General features: G+C 36.2%; 1 protein-coding gene across 17 annotated transcripts in view; it reads left to right on the top strand.

Annotated features, from left to right (window-relative positions):
* The window catches only part of Cip4 (formin-binding protein 1-like Cip4), a 384,908-nt gene that overhangs the window by 238,657 nt on the left and 129,916 nt on the right, over window positions 1-16,335 (top strand). For 7 of the 17 annotated variants that reach the window (XM_067084628.1, XM_067084620.1, XM_067084618.1 and 4 more), the window contains exon 2: window positions 7,758-8,110. The exons of the other annotated variants lie outside the window; for them this stretch is intronic. In XM_067084628.1, coding sequence (XP_066940729.1) covers window positions 8,054-8,110 — 57 coding nt within the window. In that variant the 5' untranslated portion in view covers window positions 7,758-8,053. The remainder of the gene's footprint in view (window positions 1-7,757; window positions 8,111-16,335) is intronic. 17 annotated transcript variants of the gene reach the window in all.

Genomic DNA, 16,335 nt, shown 5'->3' with positions numbered 1-16,335 from the left:
CAGTGGTCCGGGTTTTCTGTGCAGTGGCCATGTTAGGTCATTCGCAACCTAGTGTAGTGCCGGTTGTATTTTTAGTATTAGACGAACTTGGCGTAGGAGTAGCCTAGTAGCAGCTTATTTGTGGCAGTTTAGGGGATCTGTCTCTGCAGGGTTCTGGAGAGAGAGAGAGAGAGAGAGAGAGAGAGAGAGAGAGAGAGAGAGAGAGAGCGTATCGGTCAATCCATTAGATCTCTGACCATGTTACATCATTTCACAATCTAGTTTTGTAGTGGCAGCAGAACTTCGCGCAGTAGTGAAGTAGTGGCAATGGAAGAAATGTCTTAGCAGCGGCTCACTTGTATGGGAAATAGTAGTAATAGAAGGAATATGTCTTTGCAGCGGCTCACTTGCATAGTAGTAGTAGTAGTAGTAATAATGGACGGAATATGTTTGCAACGGCTCACTGTGCGAGCGCGCTGTTTCCTTCCCTTTAATGCCGTTAGCACCGCCAATGTAGAATCCAGGTCACAGGTCCTGTTGATGCAGGTCACACGTAATAGGAACCTGTTCTGCCGCTGAGGGGTATGGGAACGCCGATAGATGCTGACCATGGAAAGACGGTTAACTCAGGTTCTGGGAAGACCATTGTCATTTATGAAGCTTAGGGCAAATAGATTTTTATCAGTTGACACAGAAATGTGTTTCTCTTGGAAATGAATGGCCAATTGGTTTTCATTTCTTCGCCAGAAATTCCCTCTCCCGTTCTCGTAGGGCAAATTGTTTTCAAATATGCATAGGAATTCCCCCCCTCTCTCTCTCTCTCTCTCTCTCTCATAGAATCCTATTATTTGACCATATCTCTTCTCTTTTTTATCCTATTTAAGACCATATCTCTTCTCTTTTTATCTCTCTCTCTCTCTCTCTCTCTCTCTCTCTCTCTCTCTCTCTCTCTCTCTCTCTGAGACTTGATTTTCTGTGTCCTCTTTTTCTATGTTTGGCGAGGCAGCCACTCAAGCTCTCGAAGTTTTCCCGAAGTTTCTGATTTCATCGACATTTCTTCTCTCTCAGCCGGCTCGAAGTTCTTCTCTCCTTGTATTTCTTGTTCATTTGTAGTTTCTTCCATATTTGAAATCCGTGCTTATTGTTTCTGTCCATCTGCCACAAGTCGTAGTTGGTAGTTTTCAGTTTTCTGTAAAAGAAAACTATTGTGCCGGCTTTTTTTCTGTCCGTCCGCACTTTATTCTGTCCGCCCTCAGATCGTAAAAAATGCTGAGGCTAGAGGGTTGCAAATTGGTATGTTGATCATCCACCCTCCAGTCATCAAACATACCAAATTGCAGCCCTCTAGCCTTGGTAGTTTTTATTTTATTTAAGGTTACAGTTAGCCATAATCATGCATCTGGCAACGATATAGGACAGGCCACCGAAAGATAGATCTATTTTCGGTGGCCTTGGTTATAAGCTGTAGCGGCTGTATAGAAAACTCGATTGCGCTGAAGCAATTTCGGCGCATTTTTTTTCCTAGTTGTTTTTTGTTGCGGAGCATTATCTCGTTATTTACTGTAAGTCCGTCCTTTTACTGTATTTTTCTTTCATGGTTTTTTGAGCTGTCTTTTTCAGTGATTGCAAAATCTCTGTTATTTTGAGCATGCTGAACAGGTTTCCCTTTGATTTTTCTTCCTCCAGCCTTTTTACTTTCTTATATTTTGCATGTTTTATTTAACTTTCCTTGTGTATTGTCAGTTTCTTTCCTTTAATTCAAGTACAGCTTCCTAATTTTTTTTACTATATTTTAAGGTTCCTTTGTCACGCCTCCCGTCTGGGCAGTCTAAAACACCAGTGGTGTAACATTATTTATAAAAGTTCTAGTCTGTAGTTTTCCTCCAAGTTTTCTTTACATATTTTACTCTTCTGTGTGGAGTTTTTTTTTTTATTCATCGTCCGTATTTGTATGCTTTAGTTATTTATCTGTAGTTTTCTGTATTTGTCCAAATTTCTCTTGACTCGGCTTTCTCTTTTTTTCACACAGTATATATATTTTGTGAACACCGGCTTAGCAAGGAAGTGTTTTTTTTTTACTGGTTCGATATGTGTGTTTGCACGTTTTTTAATAATAAACAATAATAAAATATTCATAGTAGCATGAGTCTTCAAATCGAGGAACAAATCCACAGTTATGTACAGTTTATGTACATATAGGCCTAGCCTATTTAAAGATAGATCTGTACAGATAGCTTTCGGGAATCTGTACAGATCTATCTTTAAATATAGGCCTATGTACATATACATAACTGGATTTGTTTCTCCAATAATAGTAATAATAAAGAAGAAGAAGTAGGCGAAGATTATTATTATTATTATTATTATTATTATTATTATTATTATTATTATTATTATTATTATTATTATTATTATTATTATTATTCAAGCGTGGCCTGTTCCATATGATGTCCGCACGCTCGAACAATAATACATTTTTAAACCTTCTTCGGTTTAGTTTCGTGACAGCGAATCCAACAGCTGTGGGATGTCATATTGCTAATAGGAGTATTTTTTTAGTCTTTGGTCTTCACAAAGGAAGAATCCAGGGATAACCCCTACAGCGGTAACAGCAGAAACAGCAGCAGGAGTAACTAACTACAGCAGCTGTTGATCGTAGGAGTCGGACGCGAGGGTAATTTGAAGGGTAATCTTTTCATCTGCTCTCTCTCTCTCTCTCTCTCTCTCTCTCTCTCTCTCTCTCTCTCTCTCTCTCTCTCTCTCTCTCTCTGGCAGAAGTGTCTCAAGGACGGGGTGATTGTGTCTCTGCAGAAAAGTATTGTTGGTGGTAGTTTTGTGAAGTACGATTTACATTTATTGTTTTTGGTGTTGATGTAGTGGCACTTCGAGTAAGTGCTGGTAAAGTGTCACTTTAAGTAAGTGCTGGTAAAGTTTCATTTCAAGTAAGTGCTGGTAAAGTTTCATTTCAAGTAAGTGCTGGTAAAGTTTCATTTCAAGCAAGTGCTGGTAAAATTTCATTTCAAGCAAGTGCTTGTAAAGTTTCATTTCAAGTAAGTGCTGGTAAAAGTGCCATTTCAAGTCAGCATTGGTAAAATATATATATATATTTTTTTTTTATTTGATAGTGGGTGAATTATTTGCCCAAAGTGGGTGGTTTAGTCGTCATGATAGCCTCCAACTTATTCGGAAGGATGACTTTTGTTTCTTAAGAGTGTTCATTTTGATGATCAATTTTTTTTTTTTTTTTTTTTTACTTGAGAACCTGTAGATTCATTATCAGTTTTTGCTTAAAGCTGATATTAAATATTTTTGTTCATAAATGTATATTTTTAAGCACTTGAGAAACTTTATGTTCAGTACTAATTTTTGCTTAAAGCTTAGGCTATATGAAACATTTTTGTTCATAAGTGCTTATTTTTAAGCACTTACTTCTTACTTGAGAACCTTTATATTCATTACCAATTTTTGCTTAAAGCTTATCCTATAAGAAACAGCTTTGTTCATAAGTGCTTATTTTTAAGCACTTACTTGAGAACCTTTATTTTCATTACCAATTTTTTGCTTAAAGCTTATACGAAATAGTTTTGTTCATAAGTGCTTATTTTTAAGCACTTACTTGAGAACCTTTATTTTCATTACCAATTTTTGTTTAAAGCTTATGCGTAACAGTTTTGTTCATAAGTGCTCATTTTTAAGCACTTACTTGAGAACCTTTATATTCATTACCAATTTTTGCTTAAAGCTTATACGAAACAGTTTTGTTCGTAAGTGCTTATTTTTAAGCACTTACTTTATTGTCATTACCAATTTTTGCATAAAGCTTATATGAAACATTTTTGTTCATAAGTGCTTCTTTTCAAGCACCTACTTGAGAACCTTTGTTTTCATTACCAATTTTTGCTTCAAGCTTATATGAAACATTATTGGTCATAAGTGCTTAGTACTTACATGAGAACCTTTATTTTCATTACCAGTTTTTGCTTAAAGCTTATATGAAACTGTTTTGCTCATAAATGCTTAGCCGTGAAAAAAGTTGTGAATGTAGGCCTAAGCGCATAGCCTATTCAAGAGAAAATTTTTGTTCAGAAGTGCCGAGTCAAATCTTCGTTAAGAGATGCTTATTCATGAAAAATGTCTAATTATAAGGGCTTAATCAAAAAATCAGTTTTTCTTAGGAGTTCTTAGTTTGTTAATAAAGATATGCCAAAGAGTATTTGTATTTAGCGTATTTATCAACTTTGGCTGGGATTGCTTCATTTTGTAGCACTCGGGTCATCCAGTGCTATAGGGGAATTTTCTTTTCAGTTAGCTGGTTACGTTATTATGATAGACCCGAGTCATCCGCTTCAGTCTAACGGATGAACCCTTTCCAGAAATGGGTACCTGACGGATGAACCTCGCCAGGAGTGGTTCATTTCTTTTGACATGCATCCAAGTCATCCACCTCAGACGAATAATTTTTTTTTTAAAAGCAGAAGTGGGCAATCTCGCTCTCATGATACCCCGTGGGCATCAGTGTTTGGAAAAGGAATTTTCCAAAATTTACCATCGCGTGCTGGCCCTGCTTCTTTACGATCGATGGATATTCTCTCTCTCTCTCTCTCTCTCTCTCTCTCTCTCTCTCTCTCTCTCTCTCTCTCTCTCTTTTTTTTATCTGCCTCTTTTCTCGTGGTGCGTCAATTCTCTCGATTGGGGTAGCCGATTCTCGACCTAACTCGGTCTTCTGGAATTTGACTGTCTTTTAAGGTGCTGTATTTTATTAATTTAATTTATATAATTGACCTTTTATCGGAGGTGCTTTTATAGTACACTCGTACAACAAATGATGTTATGTTACCCAGCGTTTTTAATTTTGTTGCTTATTTCCTCTAGTATAATTTTATACTAAATTTTCTTATTTTTTATTAAATTTTTTGCTTAAAATTTTTTACTTAACTAATTTTCACTTCAGTATATCTTTCTTACCTTTTAACGCTCCATTTAGTCTCGAGTTATAGTGAGAGCTTCAAGTTCCCGCCCCATCGGCCTCTGGTTTTTAAAGAAGCCAGATCCTTCCATCTTCGTCATCATTCTCCTCCGGTTCTGACTGAGACCTTGAATTTCGACGGCCATTATGGAATTATCTGCCTTATTGTCAGAAGCGCTCTAGGGCGAGATTGGCATGTCTCGAAGATTGCTTCGCGTTCTGGCAGGAGACGTAAAGGAATTGTGAGGATTGGGGGGACCCTTACCCCGCTCTCTCAGGGGGAGGAGATGGAGAGTATGGGATGGGGGGGGGAGAAACCCCACAAACATAGATGACCCCGAGGGTTTGTTATGGTTTGAATGTGGTTGGCAGGATAGCGTGATTCTGAATATTACCTAAATGCTTGTGTGTGTGTTTGTGTGTATGTGTGTGTGTGTTGTTCTAAGGACGTTTTCATGCATAGTGCAGGTGACTCTACCGGATTCGTTCTTGCATTTTTATTACTTGCTGCTTGAAGAACAAGAATCTGTATTGACAAAAGACTATAAGTTGACCTGTTAATAAAATTCGTTCCATTATTTCCTAAACAGTCGTCTGAGCTGCGTCATGGGACACCTGTGGAAGGTGTTATTATTGGTTAGGGGCAATTAAGGCCTCTTTATCTTTTATCACGCACACGTAGAGTGACTCTCTCTCTCTCTCTCAGGTATTTGAAATGCTGAGGGCAAATATATTTTCTCTCTCTCTCTCTCTCTCTCTCTCTCTCTCTCTCTCTCTCTCTCTCTCTCTCTGTTAGGTATTCTAAATGCTGAGAACTGCTAGTGTATTCTCTCTCTCTCTCTCTCTCTCTCTCTCTCTCTCTCTCTCTCTCTCTCTCTCTCTCTCCTTCTTCTTCCAGAATACTTGAATGCCCTCGGTATCAGCTGTCAAAATGTCTCAACTACATTTCGAGTCTAGCTGCAACTAAGCAGCCATTCCCCTTCCTTCTTCTTCTTTCATAACTCAGTGTAACTTAAGAGGAGAACTGACCCATGGGGCGGACCTCCCCCCCTCCCATCTGCCTCCCCTCCCTCTTCGACACATTGCTGCTTGTTGCCTTGCATTTGAGTCTGCAGCATTCCTGGCTAACTTTGGATTACTCCCTGTATGAGTTTTTTCTTTATTACTGACGCTTATGAACAAGTTCGTATATGTACGAGGGCCCACACAAAGAAAGGGTATTAATTTATACTATTTATTATGACTGACGCGAACGCTTCCATATACTGTATGTGCTGGTAGCACATACATATGATTATAAACCCACAAGGTTGTATATGTTTACGTATACACACATATATATATATATATATATATATATATATATATATATATATATATATATATATATATGATTCATTTATCACACATACAGGTGAAAAATATATATATATATATATACTGATAGAGTGTGATATATATATATATATGATATATATATATATATGGCCTTTAAAACTCATTTGGCTAAAAATCACAATAGACTCTCAGGGGACATTGCTGATAAATGTTTTAAAGGCCACTCCTACCTAAATAACGGTTATGTTCTTGTATAATAAAATGGAAACTTATTTTTCACCTGTTATCCTATAAACTTTTAATAAATGGATAAACTTTTAATAAATGGAAAGTTACTGTAATAATCTCTCTCTCTCTCTCTCTCTCTCTCTCTCTCTCTCTCTCTCTCTCTCTCTCTCTCTCTCACACACACACACACACACACACACACACACACACACACACTCAGACGTTTTGCTGCATATGAATGTTTTGATGCCGAATTTCAATAACTCACTGGTTGACGGTAGGAAATGTAGTTCTTTTAAGGCGATTTTTATGATGTTTTTAATAATAATAATAGTATTATCAAAAGAACAACGTTTCGGCAACTTGAAAATATAACAGGGTTCTTTTTTCTCTCTCTCTCTCTCTCTCTCTCTCTTTAACGAGAATTGCGTGCCCATAGCACCGAGCATATATCTCCCGGAACATACGGTATAAGGAAAATTAGGGGCACAAAAACATAAGTGGTGGGAAAGAAGTACCCCAAAGATAACCTTTTCGCTTATCAGCACTCACTGACATGCACCACTTTGTATGCGTGGTGTTCTCAGCAAGAATGATTTCCTGGTTACGTACATCGAAACTCTCACACACACACACACACACACACACACACACACACACACACACACACATATATATATATATATATATATATATATATATATATATATATATATATGTGTGTGTGTGTGTGTGCATGTGTATTTATGTGTACATGTGAGTTATATTCTCAGTAGTTTTTCGGGTTTTCTCTTTAATATTTTTTCAGACATTTTCCTGATAGTTTAGTCCCAGCTTTGTATGAGTGGTATGTCATGCATACTTACATACTAGTCATATTCAGAGTTGATGGCAATTTCTTTCTAAACACCTTGCACTAGCAATTTTTTTTTAAAGTAATCAAGTACCCTCTGTAATTTAGTTACGTACCAGAAAACGACTGTACTGTCTATGCTGTTATGCATTTTTGTTTTTATTTTTTTTTATTTGTTTACTTCCATTGTGCGTTCTTGTCAGGTATAATCCTGCAGCACTTTTGCCTTTTATGTGAGAAACGTTGTCCCTAAAAAGCGTCATGTATTTTGTCGTGTCACCCGCCAAGGAGTTTTATGTGTTTGTAGATGAACCTTAGCGCTGATAAATATTCCGCCTTGCTGTTAAGGCCATAACATACCATGTCTATTCACCAGCGTCTTGGGCTTTGCAGGTGTTATCTAAGTGATAAGCTGATAAGATTGCAGAGAAAGTCCTGGCACAGTGATGTGATGAAAAGCTTGTAGGGGGAGAATAGAAACCTAGAAAATAAGAATAATAAGAAAACTTTCGTCCGTGAAAAGTGATGCACATTGGCGCACCTTCTCTTGCTACGAGGCTCCTCCAGTAGCAAGTGTCAAGTGCTGCAGCCTTGTGGACTCACACAGGGAAGGAGAGTGACCTGGACGTCCCTCTGACACTTGGATATTTAGTTGTTTGTCCTCTTACCTGTGTTTATTCGCAGTAAACATGGTGTACAGGTGCGACGAGGTTTTGCTCTCCCACAACAAATTCAATGAAACCAAGGTAAGTTCCTTTAATGGATGTTGAGTTTGTTAATGTGTTAGCCACTGTCATATATCTCAGAATCAATATATCTCAGTATCAGTGTTGTTTACGTTTAATGATTGCAGATGGCTTGTGGTTAGCCTAAGGTAATATGCTGCTGTCGAGTTAATTGGCTGTTTATGAGTTTCATATTTTGGTAATTGTGTTTTCAAGCGGAAGTGGGATAAATTAACCGAGCAATTTATGATGTGTTTCTGGAGAGAGAGAGAGAGAGAGAGGGAGAGAGAGATAATTATAATGTTGAAGTTGGGAAATTAAAATCACACCATGATTAAGACCCATGTTATTGAGTATATTGATGATTATAAGGCCCCCTTATTTGGACAGTTGTAACAGTGCAGTGATTCCATAATTCTGTCTGGCTGATACTTGTAATTACCACTGTGCGAAATCTTACGGGTAGCCAGATAAACAAAACCTCCCTTTTATGATAACATCAAACGAGTTTTTAAGCTAAAGAAAGCTATCGGTAACGCACTGAAAATGTCTTCCTACCACTTGAGGCTTGATTCTTTAGATACTGACGTTTGTAACTGTGACTGACATTTTGCACACATTCGGCAAGGGTAAAATGTACTTCATATCAGCCTGAGGATAATGGAAGGGTTTTTCCCTATCTGGAATTGGTAACTTTAAGCAGTAATTGCAATGAGGGGGCGTGTTTATTAACTTACGAAGTGATATAATACTGATAGACCTGGAGTGATGAAACCAACCATGACCAATTAAGGTGGGCAAGTTGTGGAAGTACGACCAATAAGTTGCGCTCACACCATGAGTACTGTTGCTTGATGGAGTCATTTCATTTGCCTCTTTTGTCTTCTCAAGTAGCAGGTATGAAAGGGTTTAAGAACCAGGATGTGGAAGAGTGAGGTGACCTTTATTTTTTTTTTTCATTTTTTCTTTTTGTCCACGTTCAATTTCAGTTCATTGTGTCTCAGAGAAAACAAAATTGCTGAATGATATACAATAGGTAGTGGCAAACCTTGGCCCATCCTGAGTCAGTGCCAAGCCGTCGTTGATTGTAATCTTATATAGATGTTGGGAGCGGAGAATAGTACCGGGTAGTCTTTAAGCGAAGACTCTACTAAAGTTGGTTTTCTGAACCGTTGGGTCTTCATGGCAGAGAGAGAGAGAGAGAGAGAGAGAGAGAGAGAGAGAGAGAGAGAGAGAGAGAGAGAGAGGATCCAAGGGCATCTAATCCAATGTAAATTGATTGAGGCCCTTTTAGGGGAATTGAATAACGCCCCCTTTTTTTTTCTTTTTTTTTGGTGGGGGGGCCGGGGTTGATGCTGCCTCGCATCAATGTGATATGGGCATTTGTTTTTATTGTTATTGCTCGACCCATTTCTTGCTGTAAAATGAGAGAGAGAGAGAGAGATGGTTTGTTGAGTCGTATTCTGAGGACATTTGATGCCACTAAAGTACGCGTAGTCTTCATGTCACGTCGTTAAGCATGGGCATGTCTTGAGGCTGGCAATGGTCTGTAGTAATGGTAATAACCTAGTTTGCACACGTGCTGCAATTGAGTTAGCTTTTTTTTTTTTTTTTTTTTTTTTTTTTAAGAAAACTTCTGTCACTCCACTACGACGAAAATAATTTGTCTTGTGAATATTAATAAAGATATTGTGTTTTTACGCGGGTGTGTCTGTTGTTCATCACAGTGCAAATATTTTTTTTTTTCAATTTCAATGCTATGAAACTAGTTGCTATTTTTTATCGTTTTAATGTAATGAAAACAGTTTATTTTTTTCAATAGTTTTAACGCAATGACAACTGTTTGTTTTGGGCTATCTAACACAGCTGTTGTGTCTCGCTAAGGAATCTTCACAGACGTTTGGTTTTTACGTGTCAGTCAGTGTTTGTTTGTCTGTCCTACCGTAGGATATCCCAGCGAAATGTCAAAGGATTTCGGTGGAATTCTGTGAAGAAGCAGACAGTGGGCCAAGGCAGAAATGTTTATATGTTAAGAGGAAATGGGATCCAGGATTTTATGTTATTTTGCACTGGGGAAAGTATGTCACAGTGTTTTCTTGTGTATGTTTTTTATTCATATTTTAAGACGTTCTGACATAAATTCTTTTACAGGGATGCCGTTTGTTGATATGTTTCGTTTGTTTTTATTTCTCAAAACAACAATTTTGTTTTTTAATAGTTTCTTAAAAACAACATGTACTAATCTTATTTTGAATTTTGGTAAATATATATATATATATGAGGCGCATATATATATATATATATATATATATATATATATATATATATATATATATATATATACGTGTGTGTATGTGTGTATGTATGTATGTATGTATGTAAATAAATGTATGCAGTGCCAATAAAGGCAATGGAAAGAAAGAGAAACGACGGAGTGGTGCTAGGCCTTTCGACTTGTTGTCCTTTACTAGAAATATAAAAATAAGTTTACAAGAAAAGCTCGTATAAGTGACAGGTGGGGATTATAAAGGAAAATATGTACCTGGAATCCAATACAGTTGAAGAATTAGTAGACCTACCAAAACAAAGGTGTATATTTAAAAGGTGTATATGTGTGTATATATGTGTGTATATATATATATATATATATATATATATATATTATATATACACATATACACATACATACATACATACATACACCAGGCTTGTTATTATATAGAGAATGTTCTTCTTGTCTTGACACCCATGAAAAAACATCTCTGAAGTACACTCGCCAAGTTAGAGCAGAATTCGTCTCGTATCCTCGTTGAAAATTGAGATAGTCGCACGTGACATTTGATGAAAAGAAAAAAAAAGCAGCTGTAAACTGATAAAATACCGATAAATTGGAGGTAAGAGATGGTAAATGATAACCAGTAATCATAGACAAAAGAATAAGAGATCAGTATCTAAAAAAACCCAAAGAGTAATAATAAAACGGTGATCAGAAGCAATAATTGAAGACAAGAGATCAGTCACAAAGAAGACCAATTGATTGATGAAGAGTTGAAAGAAAAGAACTTTCCTTTTTTTTTCTTTTTTACGCAGAGATGAAAAGAATTGAATTCGTTCTCGTCGGTTGAATGGGAAGATGTCCCTCAGAGTCTCTCTCTCTCTCTCTCTCTCTCTCTCTCTCTCTCTCTCTCTCTCTCTCTCTCTCTCTCTCTCTCTAGAATACCTACTGGTAGTCGTTAGGTTCCATCAGTGATCATGTCTATGCTCTCACGTTTTGCTTAGTTGCCATGACTGCTCTCTCTCTCTCTCTCTCTCTCTCTCTCTCTCTCTCTCTCTCTCTCTCTCTCTCTCTCTCTCTCTCTCTCTGAAAGTTGTCCCTCTTGGTTGTATCTATAAAACGTGCGACTATTCATGAAAGTTTTAAAGCATTTCTCTTCTTACCTCGATGACTACATATATACATATGTACTTTATACACATATATAGATAGATGGATATGTATGTAAAAGAACAGAAATTTTTATACAAAAACCAGTGTTATATATATGTATATATATAATATACACAAACATACATATGTATACTTAAATAGATCCAATGTTATATATATGTATATATATATATATATATATATATATATATATATATATATATATATATATAATAAACACAAACATACATATGTATACTTAAATAAATAAATACTCGGAATATTCCATACAAAAACCAATGTTGTAATGCTGCTCTCGGCTTGGATAACTCGCATCAAGTTGAAAAAAGTTTTTTTTTAATTTTTCATTGAGGCCTTTTTACATTTTTGATGCAATGACGGACACGCCCTTTAAAGGTTAGGCTGACTTAGAATTTAACACTTCGGTAATCAGATGCGTATGTAGTTCGATACTGCGGTACGTGTTTGTTACTTAGTTGCCTGGCTGGTGGTAGTCAAGTTGTTCTCTCTCTCTCTCTCTCTCTCTCTCTCTCTCTCTCTCTCTCTCTCTCTCTCTCTCTCTCTGCGTCATCAGATACTAATGATAAAATTACCATATTTTTTTCATTTCAACACCTTACCCAAATAAAGAATGCTAGATTTGACGTACTCTCTCTCTCTCTCTCTCTCTCTCTCTCTCTCTCTCTCTCTCTCTCTCTCTCTCTCTCTCTCTCTTGACGTCACATTGCCGCATCAAACAAATCTATATGTTGTTTTTGAATCAGCTTCTCTCATGAACCTTTTGCCCTCTCATTTTTTGACGTCACTTTACTAAATCGATCATTCTTTTCCTGCCCTGCTGTGTTGACACCCATTCACCCCCTCTCTCTCTCTCTCTCTCTCTCTCTCTCTCTCTCTCTCTCTCTCTCTCTCTCTCTCTCTCTCGGGCTGAAAGTACGTCTTAATGAACGAATCTTGTGTATACATGTGTAACTTTTTTTTTTACCTGTTTATATATTTACTCTTTTTTCGTTTTATGTTTACTTAAATTATGTTGTAATGAATTGTGTAACTAGTTTAGATGTTTTTATAGTTATTTGTAAGCTGTGTTTGCTTATATTTACTTAAATTATATTAAATTATATTGTAGTGAACATATCGTCACCCTCATAAACTAACTGCCTAAGTCATTTTTCATTGAATTTTGGATTTTTGCCTAAATCAAATCTCCAATATGTGGCGCACCTACTGGTATACTTGCCTAAGTCGGATATAGAAAGCAAGTGGAATAAATTTCCCAAAAAGCTTTCTGCCTAAGTCACTCAGTGACTTAGACATTATTATCACTATGCCAAAGTCATGATTGTGACTTGGTCAAAAAAATGACTTAGGCAGTTAGTGTATGAGGGTGACGATATGTGTAATTAGTTTAGCTGTTTTTATATTTACTAATATTTACTTGAATTATGTTGTAATGAATGTATGTAGTGCATACATGTGTAACTACTTTACCTGTTCTTATATTTACTTAAATTATGAATGTATATAGTGTATACATGTTTTGTATATTTACTTAAATTTTATATTTACTTATATTTACTTAAATTACATTATGATGAACGTATGTAGTATATACAGTACATGTGTTACTAGTTTGCTTATATTTTATGTTTAGTTATATGTACTTAAATTGTATTATAATGAACGTATGTAGTGTATACAAGTGTTACTAGTTTACCTGTATTTACATTTAATGTTTTCACATTTACTATACTCTAAGGTTAGCATAAGCCACGCCTTAGTTTAACTGATGTTTTGAATAAAACTTATGCATTCAAAGAGTTATGAGTGATTGGTTGACTTCTTCGACCCTGATAAGATTCATCAGGTGATTTTTGGGCCGAAGTTACCGAACCCCTGTAACATGATGCGTATCCTGTAACCGAACACCTCTGGTTGATGACGTAACAGGGGAAAGGGCAGCGTGGTTGTGTGTTACAGTTGGCTTGGAAATGGTTTTTGTAGATACGCTGTAGAATCAGCATTTGCAGTGATTAACTATAGTAGTAATTGTCTGTAGATGCAGCTATAATTGTCAGATACATTTGGCATGTAAGTTTTCTTTTTATCAGATACACTGTAGAATCAGTATTTGAAGTTATTAACTATGGTAATAATTGTCTGTAGAATCAGCATTTGTAGCGATAGTAACTATAGTTGCAATTTTCGATTACCTTTTCCATGGAAGAGTTTTTTGTAGATATACTGTAGAATCAGCTTTGTTGCGATAGTTAATTGAAGTTATGATTGTCAGATACAGTTGGCTTGAAAGGAGTGTTTGTAGATGTTGTGTAGAATCAGCATTTGTAGTGATTAACTGTAGTAATAATTGTCCGTAGAATCAGCCTTTGTAATGATGGTAACTTTATTAATAATTATGAGATACAATTGGCTTGAAAGGGGTTTTTGTAGATATACTGTAGAGTCAGCATTTGTCGCGATAGTAAGTATAGTTATAACTGCCAGATACATTTGGCTTGGAAGTGTTTTTTAGGTGTACTGTAGAATCAACAGTTGTGGTGATGCAAACTACACTTTGTAGAATCAGCAGTTCTGGTAACAGTAACTGTAGCTACAATGATGATGAATAATAACGATTTTACAATGACATGTGCATTATTGATAGGAATGAACTAGTAACAATGGAATATGTGCACAACTTTGGGTTCAGAAATGCCAGTAAATAACCGTTGGTGATGACAATAACAATATTCTTGAGTAAGGAAAGTTCTGTCCTTGTATTTTGAGCAGAAGAAAGCCACATCCCATTTCGATGCCAGGGTTGCGAAATTCGACTGAAGATATGAGAGAGAGAGAGAGAGAGAGAGAGAGAGAGAGAGGGGAAGGGTGTTGTAATTATGGTGGTCGTGTTCATTAGGAAATGTGTTGCACTGCCGGTTGACTGTTGGCGGATGGCATGAAATTGAAATCAGATCTCTCTCTCTCTCTCTCTCTCTCTCTCTCTCTCTCTCTCTCTTCAGAGATATATATTAAGCCCTAATTACTCACTGATATCGAATTCACTTTAATTTGTTGATAACTTTCAGCTAAAGGTAATTATACTCGTACATAAGTGCATCTAACCCGTCGAAGATTCGAACGCACGGTATTTCTGTATCATATCCATACGGTCCAGATTCGAACCCTGGCTCGGCAGATGCACTTACTGTACCCCTTTGGAAATAAGTTGTTACGGAAGGTAAATGGAGTTCGATACTAAAGGATACCTGTGGTTTGATATTTGAGTGTGGGAAAATTACGTGTGAACTAGCAAGAAGACTTTCGTGCACGTAGGGTGTACGTAAACTTACTTACACACACACATATATACAGTGTGTATGTGTGTGTAGGCTATATATATATTATATATATATATATATATATATATATATATATATATATATATATATATATATATATATATATATATATATATGTGTGTGTGTGTGTGTGTGTGTGTGTGTGTGTGTGTGTGTAACTCTTTCCATTACACAACAAGAATAGGTTGATGTGCTCTGCCTCTCGAGAGAGATTCGAGACTGGAGTGAAAAAATGGTGTTTTTTTAAGGTTGCGGCGACGGTTAGGTGACCTTGTAGTTGTTGGTGTCCGTATCCCACGAATGGCAGTATGAGGGCGGTTTCGAATGTGACTGCGGGTACTGCACTGGTGTTGGACTGAATACAGGATGGAAACTCTCTCTCTCGCTCTCTCTCAGTATATACATACACACATTTTATAATATAATATAATATATATGTGTATATATATATATATATATATATATATATATATATATATATATATATATATATATATGCATGTATGTATTTGTGTATGTGATATATATATATACAGTATATATATATACACGTACATACACACATTATTTGTGCGTGTGTGTGTGTGTGCGTGTGTATGTGCGTGCGTTTGTATGTGTGTCTGTAAATGGACTGCTCCATCCTTATAGTATTTTGTATTAACGTAAAAAATTTAAGAAACGCAGGATAAAAGTCCCATATTATAAAATGTATAATGTGTGAGACTGACTGACGATGAGGGCCTCTTTTGGAAATGTAGTCGTTAATGTGTGTTCTTAATCTTATATGGTATAGTCTTTAATGCACAACCATCAAATTTATTATTATTATATGGTAACAAACAATACTATGTATATGAAAAGCTTGGGAAAACGACCTGACATTATCGTTTGATTTCTCTCATTCTGGAAAACGTTTCAAGGGGCTTTCAGTGTAGTGCTTGCAAACCCATTCTGGTACATAGCTAAGACATTAACAGCAAATTGCCCTCACTTCGAGACGTGATGAAATCTTTGTTTTTGGGTGCTTGATATTGGTCTAAGAGGATAATGAAGTGAATAAATGTCGCGAAAGAGGAAAGAGGATAAAGGAACGAGGATGTCACTAGTAGCAGGTGCTTTGATGTCTTCTTTTTAATGAAGTTTACGGATTTTGCCTTCGTTTTTTTATGAACGAACTTGGGATATGTTGAGAGCGAGATAGTGTTTTGTTATAGAATGAAATGTGGATTGTTGATGTACTGTTGCTCTTTACTCTATTTACTTTTTTGTTGTTTTTCTAAGAAATTTAGTGTTCCTCTTATTTTTACAGATTTTTGCCTTTTTGCTTATTGGATTTTCTATATATAACATGTATTAAGAGGTTTGTTAATTATCACTATAGACATTGTCGTTGTCATCGTCATGGTTCTTTATTAATAATAATTATGGAGTAATATTGA

Source organism: Macrobrachium rosenbergii, chromosome 41, assembly GCF_040412425.1.
Source record: "Macrobrachium rosenbergii isolate ZJJX-2024 chromosome 41, ASM4041242v1, whole genome shotgun sequence".
NCBI lineage: Eukaryota > Metazoa > Arthropoda > Malacostraca > Decapoda > Palaemonidae > Macrobrachium > Macrobrachium rosenbergii.
This window is presented reverse-complemented; position numbering and strand designations above follow the sequence as displayed.